We start from the raw sequence: 7,998 nt of genomic DNA on the forward strand, positions 1-7,998 counted from the left end.
CGCGGTTCTGACCTTCCTTAGAACCTTCTCTTATCAGGCAAACCATATAAAGAGGACTTAACAGGAGAGTAGTAGGCTTTTTGGCCGCACCAAATCCAACAAAAATGTTAGTGGGAATCAAATCAACCAACCATTTTGTGTTTTAAGGTTTGCACCGACAAGAAAGCACTTCTAACTGATTCGTTTGAAGCGTGATAGATTTTTGGTTGATTCTCCTGAAAATGCATGTTGACAGACCATAACTTCTGCTTCAGATGGATGTTTGGGGCGGGGGGGCAACATTTGTACTTGTAAAGCCAATTATTTGCACCACCAAATGCTCAAGATGTACAGTCTAATTTCAGAGCGCTTTCTGAACACATGTGCTCCTCTTTTAAGCAAAAGATCCCCTTAAATTATCAAGATACTAGATTTTACTCGAGTTTCAAATTGCATTCATAACTAAGAAGATATTAAGAACCACAAAAAATAATTAATTAATAATGGCTGGACTTCCATATCCTGTATATAGCTTTGTACCGCAAGCAGGCCGTTGCGTCCCATCAGAACTTACGGGCAACAAAAGAGGCGGAGTTATTTATTGCTGGTTACAGGGCATTCGATGCATGGTTGGTTCATCGTCATCATCCTCATCATAAGCCTCTTGATGTCGTTGATGCTGCTTCTGCCTCATTTCTTCTTCAATGTTGACGTCATGCAAAGTGGTTTCCTCGCATTCATCCAAGTCCATGTCTGACGACTGCTTAAGTGAACCTGATGGGAGCATCGCCTTCAAGACCTGGCATTTCTCAGAGGGCAGAGTCCCTGACTCCGGGAATTCCACATTAAAATGGATGAATAGACGGCCCTTCATGAAGGGCCTCTGGTACTGTGGCATTCCCTCATCATTTATTGCCTTGTACTGATCTGGAATTGGTTGACAAACAAAAAAATATGAAACCATAATCACTTCTTTGAAAGCAAGAAGCAGCAGGGCGGGGGCGGGAAGAAAGGATGTATAAAAACAGAAAAAGCATACCAGGCTTAACAACTTCACCGGGGTTTGATTTCACCAGAAGTTGCCTGCCATCAAGATGAGTCAAGACAAACTGAAATCCACACAGAGCTTCCGTCAAACTAAGGCTCTGCTCAACATAAAGATCATCAAACTTCCTCTTGAACTTGGGATGTTCCTTTTGTTGCAACACGAAAACTATGTCTCCAGTGACGGTATCAGGCTGCAGTTACATGACATTTGTTGGAATGAGATTGGAAGTACTAAAGCTTGTACTCATTATGCAACAATAATTATGATCCCTTTACCAAAGAAAATAAGACACCAAAACATTAAATGCCATATATCCACCGCTTACGGTACGACGTTTGACATAGCCCTCCGTCCCTCTCTCACCGTATTCCTCACCCTTTTTCTCCATCCGTACCCCCGATCCCCACCCACCCTTCAGCCTAATTACCCATCAATCCTTCACTTTTCACTAGCAGAATAGAATCCTGTATTAGCTGCTGCATTAAAGAACCAGAAGTCTCAGTCACAAGATAGTCTACAGACCCTTTGCTCCATACAGTTTGCCGCAAAGTTCGCCATTACCACCTATCTCATCAACAACAAATAAAGTCAAGAAACCACCCAAAGAGTAGAAACTGAAAAATCTCAGTCGTCCCAACTACAGGATCATTAATTTTCTTATAGGCTCTCCCACCTAAAGAATCCTGTAGAAATTGCTCCTTTAAACAAAAAAGAAAAATGTGTTGGTCCCTTTGGAAGCCATGATGGAGGTAAAATGTGTTGGTCCCTTTGGAAGCCATGATGGAGGTTAACTTTGTGACCATCTTCATCCTGGGTTTGTCTTTAAGTTCCCTGTTACCTGCATAACCATTGCTCACTAGGCCAATAAAGTCACCATAACTGCTCCCTCTTCTAACCTCCACCTATGCTCCCTCTTCTAACCTCCACCTAATGTCTGTCAATACCACCTTGCTTCTCACAGAAAGGCAACCAGCAAGGTACAACCTATAATCTTATTCTTTCTAACTTCATGAAGGCTTCTTCTCAAAATAAATGGTCAAGAGGTAAATCAGTTACAGAATCCAGAGAACTCCAAGAAACTAGCAATTACATGTTGATTCCCATATTTGGCAGGTAGAGTAACATACATCATATTCTACATTTATGATACAAAGCATGAACCAGTAAGCATAAATGTCAGTTGCAACTTGCAAGCAGTTCTGCAGACCAGGTATCCTACTGGTTAAGTACCTATGGGCATGCTGGAAGTACAGACAATGACAATGGTTTCTCAAGATTTGTTTAAAAACCCCCTGAACATGAGTCTTGTTTTCAGTCTTGGATTTCCACACTGCAACTAGTTAACTGAATTTGTAGCTTTTAACTTTGCAACCAGTCAAAACACTTAAAAATTTGTTTTCTTGATTTCTTGAACATAATGAGTAGACCAAAATCCATTCTATGCTCTTTTAACCTTCAATATTCAGTTTTAAAACATACAAATATCCTAACAGCTAAAATACAGTATAAAAACATACAAATATACTAACAGCTTCTCTACATATGCAGCCTAATCTATCATCAGATTTAAGATCAACTTTCCAACTTCAAGTTGCACATCACTTTTTGCTGAGTCACATATACAACATTACATTTCATGCATAATTGGACATGTACAATTTCAGGATCCTATGCATCAAAGAAAAAAATATATAAGAAAATAACAGTTATGTCTCACAGTCAGACAAGAAACAATCAGGAAAAGTCCATACCTGTCAAAACTATGCACCACCTTTATTCAACTTGAGAGCATAACAATAGAAAACAATTACTTGATAGAAAATAAAACAGTGCAAGCCAGTTTAAAAAAGCCTCTTGCCACAAGAGCAAGTCAGCTACAATGAGGATGAAATCCATAGTCAAAAACGAATCAGAAATCACAAGGAAGTTTAAACAATACAGAAAGGGTGACACATAAGCGTAAATCTTTTGAACAGAAGGTATCTAACTTACAGCTTCATCAGCCTCGCCTGGGTATACAATCTTCTGACCATGTTTCATACCTTTCTCAACATGAACTTCCAGCACCTTCTTTTCTTGTACAACCTTGTTTCCTTTACATTGAGTGCATCTATCTCTCTCACTAATAACCTCCCCTATAACAACAGAAAAGTGATCCAAAGTTTTCATTGTTCTCTTCTTATTCTTCTTCTTTTACGTGAGTATGCAACAAAAAAGAAACAGAAAAGCACATTAAAAATATAGGCTCCGTTTGGATTAGCTGTTTTTGGGGGTGTTTTTGAAAAACTTTGCTGTAGCAGAGTTTTTAGAGTATATTTTGAAATATTTTAGAAAATATTTTGAAATATTTTTTATTGGCACTTTATTATGAGATATTTGGTAAAATTTTAAAAAAATTTAAACTAATTTTTAGATTATCTTTTAGAGTACTTTGTTGTAACTTTTATTGTATTTGAAAAACTAGTTTTTGAAAAACACTCCAAAAACAGGAGATCCAAAAACACTCCAAATTTAGGTACCCGAGCCTTTGCATTCAGGACACATATGTTGCATTTGTTGGATCATTCCTGGTGCAATCTGTCGTGTCGTGACCCTCATGCCAGAACCTTGACATCCATAGCACCGCCCAGATGCTCCACTCTTTGAACCTTTCCTGATTCATTATAAACATGTCTAAACTCTTAGTAACAAATATGTGCAATGTTAAAACATCAAAAACATGCAAACAAGCAGGAAAGAACAGAAAGCCTTCTGTTAGCATGAAACTGCTGGTGTTTATCCCAGAAACTCAAATGTCTGACTCAAAAACTTCTTCACAACAAAAACAATGTTTGCAAATTATATGTCAAACTCAGAATGGATGCGTCAAAAATAAGCAATGTGTGCTTAAGTTCAAAATTTTCAGCCTTAGACACAAAAAATTTCCAACTTCAATATTCACTCTACACAAATAGTACCCATATGCTGGATCGAATAATCCTACTTAACCTTGTGAATAACACGAATATTTTCATCCTATCCAATTAAAAATCCACAGTGATCTCAAAAGTTCAGTCAATGTCCAAGCCCATGGGCTGCACCTAGCTGTTCCCTCTACCAGTTTTGATGTATATGAATTTCAAGAGCCTTTTCCAATTTGAATAAAGTACTAATACCACTCCTCAAAACAAGGCAAGCTACAAAGAGATCAACTTGAGTGACCATATTGCAGATGATCCAATCTCTTTTTTCTCTTTAAACCTTTTACATATTGTGTAGTAAAACAATCAATCCGTTTATGTATAGTGAAGAGAAATACAAACAATCAAATCCATCAGCACTTCTCAACTCCCCTCAGATTTAGCAATGCAAGACTACAAAGGTCAAGTTGTTCAGAGAGAGAGGTGTATTTTAATATCTGAAGTCACAATAAATGAAGGCCATGAAAATATAGAGTCATAATAGATAGATCTTGGGGAATTTTCTCCTATGTATGGTAAAACAGTGATCAATCAAGCTGCAATTACCTAGACAACAGTTTACCTCCACTTACTTACTCAGAAGCAAACTAGACTTTCTAGATTTTAACAATTTCTGAGTTGTGGTGAAGTACCACCGCTTTACTATTATTGACTCCCACTATATCTACACATTTGAGTTCCAAAATCTGAATATGAACTTGCAGTCTAACAGACAATAAGATCATAGACAGAAGGATCAGAAGAACACTTTGTCAATACCCCAGACACAGCTGAAGCATAAAATATTACCCTGACAAGCTTCATATGAAATACATGTGAAAACAGTTGTGTAAATTTAGACCAAAATAAAACGGTACTGCTCCAAAAAAGCGAATCAAACCATCCATCAACTTCAAAATGGAAAATGCAACATTTAAACAATAGGAGTTCGGAGCGCAATACTACAATCCAAGTTCCAGATGGACTCTGTGCAACCAGAGCTTACCCTATTCAAACTTACGCTAGCTAACAGAATCTTTTTTCTCAATTAGTTTTAACAGCGAGGCATTCAGATTCATGTTATTATAAAACAAAAGCCACAAGTCAGTCTAAATCAACTCATAACAGTTGCATAAGCATGCATGCAAATTTCAGCAAAGAGTGGATAATGAGAACAAATCTGAGATAGAGGGTGTACCCTTTACACTTGGGGCACAATTTGTTCCGTGAGAGAGAGAGCTTTTTAGATGTTCCCTTGTACAAGTCATCCAGGGAAACTTTAAGTGTGTGCACAACATCTTCACCCTGCTTCTTCCTCCCACGGAAACCATCACGACCTAAAGATTAGATGTTAAATCATCTCAAAAAGAGGGGCAAAACGTCAAACAAAGGGTATTGGGAGAATCAGCAACTCACGATGAAGAGGTGAAAAGAACGACTCAAATATATCAAAAGGGTCATGAACACCACCACCCCCCATTCCCTCTTTGAGAGCATCTTCACCGTATTGATCATATAATTCTCTCTTCTCAGGATCACTTAGAACTTCGTATGCTTGGGCTAACTCCTTGAACTGTGTAAAAGTCAAAAAATTTGAATAATGTTCATTAAAAGAAAAAGGAGGCAAAAGTTAAGAAGTCCTTTTTCACTTTTCAGGCTTTCCTTTCTTTCAATTTCACTAGATCACCCATATTTGATGGGGTCCATCGTTATGTCTTAATCTTGCAGAACAGCACAAGCAGTTAAATTTTAATGTCAAATGATTACTTTACCGGTTTCATAAGGCTCCATTCCACTAAAATTAATTATGTAAGTTAGTCCAATAGCCTGTAAGTAAAGCTAAAAATGCTATTCTAAACGACATACATGAGAGGCACTAGTACTCACCTTTTCAGGATCACCACCTTTATCAGGATGGTTCTTTATGGCAGCTTTTCTATATGCTTTCTTGAGTTCATCTTGACTGGCGCTTTTTGAAACCCCAAGAACTTCATAGTATTTGGAGTTATTACTCGTCCTTGGAGCTCGGCCAAACATGACTTTTTATCTGCAAAAATCGTAATACTCATTAAGAAAGCTAAAACTTAAACTTCAAGTTAAGAAACAGGCATTTCAGAGAAGATATCATATCTATCATACCAGAAAGCCATCTACATAAAATGCATTTTTAGTGTTGCAGAAGATGCAACACCTGTTTAAAGAGATAAACAAACATAACTCAAAGTTCTAATGGACGAAAAGGGAGGAATTATAGTATGCTATGGTGCATCAGAGTGAAGAAATTAATAATGTCAAACAGCTTATGCCATCAAATGAAACTGTACTTCTGTGATGTGTCCTTTTTGCGTCACAAGGAAGAGAAAATATGCCAGTGAACAAATTAATCAGGCAATTCCTTTGGTGTGTGAATTGGTTCCCTCCAGACAGTTACAAGTATGTTGTGTCTAACGATAAGACAACTAACAATATTTCAATGTCATTAGTTCCCATCCACGCTCCCTTTTCCCCATAAGTGCCAAGGTAAAACTCATTTTACTTAATAGCCACAAAAGAGTAGACAAAAGAATCAAGATATTGCCAAATGCATAAGTACAAAAATTGATTTACAATAACTGTAGAGTCCATTTTAAAGAAATCAACTTCAGCTTAGTTATTCCCTTTCACCACAAGTCTCCATTCATTGCTTCCAAATCCTCTCCCAGCTTCCTACTCCATAATTGGGCTATCTCATTTTCTCAATCCATCCATTGTGTCCTATAGCACTCATCCAAATAGCAGCCTATCTCCTTTTAACAGTCCTTCCATTGTCTTTCACGATACTAATAAAAGCAGCAAATTCTTTGTAAAACAGATGGCTTAACAAGCCTGATCTAGCTTAACAGATGGCTTAACAAGCCTAATCAAAGATTGAACCAATGTGTGTGCAGTCTTTACCAAGCCTGATCTAGCATTTAGGTATATCCCGTAAACAAGAACAGTTATTGAAATTAGAATTTTGGTTCAAAAGGCAAGAAAGAAACCTGAAAATTCTGACAATGGCGTATGCTAAGTCCAGAAACATCAAGAGACGACTTGTGGTTATAAAATTCAGGAAAGCGGTTTAAGGCTTAATATACAATATATTATTGATTCAGAAAGGTTTTCAAAGAGATGTTGCAGCAACAGGAAAAAACTTTGCATTTGAAGACCTTCAAATTCGATATTAAGAAAATCAACTGATTTTGTTTCCTGAAACCAAAAGTCGATTCTCCAAGATCAACTTTAGAGTAGATTTTTCAGGAATCCACTTCGATCACTTCCCCCTTCTACCTCCCCGTTCTACAATATCTCAAAAAAAATGTAGGAGGGAACCAAAAAGGGAAAAAGAAACTTCATACTTCATACATGAAAGTTCAAACTCATAAACCACGAAATTGAAGGGTAAGTTTCCAGCTTTAGGGTCAAGACACAAACTTTTAACACAGAAACGAAAAGAAACTATAAGCAACTAACAAGAATCAAGATTATCCAGCCAACGAAAAATCCACTTGAGCTGAACCAATCAACAAAGAAATCGACCCTGTAAATTCATCAAAATTTTATAGCAATACAAACATGAACGGATAGTTGGTAAACTGAAACCCAAAATCATAATATTAACAGGGAAAAAAAAAAGAGAAATCCAAAAGGGTTGTTTGTACCTTGAAAGAGGGTTCTTCTCGTTTCTTGGGACCTTAGAAACAAAGAAGAGCCGTTTGATTAATGCTGATTTCAGTGTGTGTATCTTCCTTCCTGGTTCATTTTAACTATTTAAGAGCTGAAGAAAGTCTTTGGATTCAATGGTCACTGACGGTGACAGATATAAAAAGAACGGCTGCTTACTATTGGTTAGTGTAGACAGAATGAAGAAAGACGTCTGCTTTGGGATTTGTTTATTATTAAATTGAAGAAAGCTGATTTGGGGGTGAGAGTGCTCTGTCACCAACAATTGACAGAGTGGATTCGGTGGGATTAAAGAATTATAATTTAAATTTCCAGGAGATTTAGGCTGGT

The 7,998-nt window shown here is 37.2% G+C and overlaps 1 protein-coding gene across 1 annotated transcript; it reads right to left on the minus strand.

Moving 5' to 3' along the window:
* Nucleotides 1-285: 285 nt before the first annotated feature.
* LOC113761808 (dnaJ protein homolog 2-like) lies at nt 286-7,746 on the minus strand. Its single transcript, XM_027304948.1, has 8 exons — nt 7,647-7,746; nt 5,854-6,013; nt 5,383-5,539; nt 5,165-5,303; nt 3,547-3,680; nt 3,020-3,162; nt 1,019-1,217; nt 286-906 (listed from the first exon to the last, which is right to left on the minus strand). Exons 2-8 carry the CDS (start codon nt 6,001-6,003, stop codon nt 578-580), a joined length of 1,251 nt encoding a protein of 416 aa, XP_027160749.1. The 5' UTR covers nt 6,004-6,013; nt 7,647-7,746; the 3' UTR covers nt 286-577.
* Between the last annotated feature and the right edge of the window lie 252 nt (nt 7,747-7,998).

Source organism: Coffea eugenioides, chromosome 2 (genome assembly GCF_003713205.1).
Source record: "Coffea eugenioides isolate CCC68of chromosome 2, Ceug_1.0, whole genome shotgun sequence".
Lineage (NCBI taxonomy): Eukaryota > Viridiplantae > Streptophyta > Magnoliopsida > Gentianales > Rubiaceae > Coffea > Coffea eugenioides.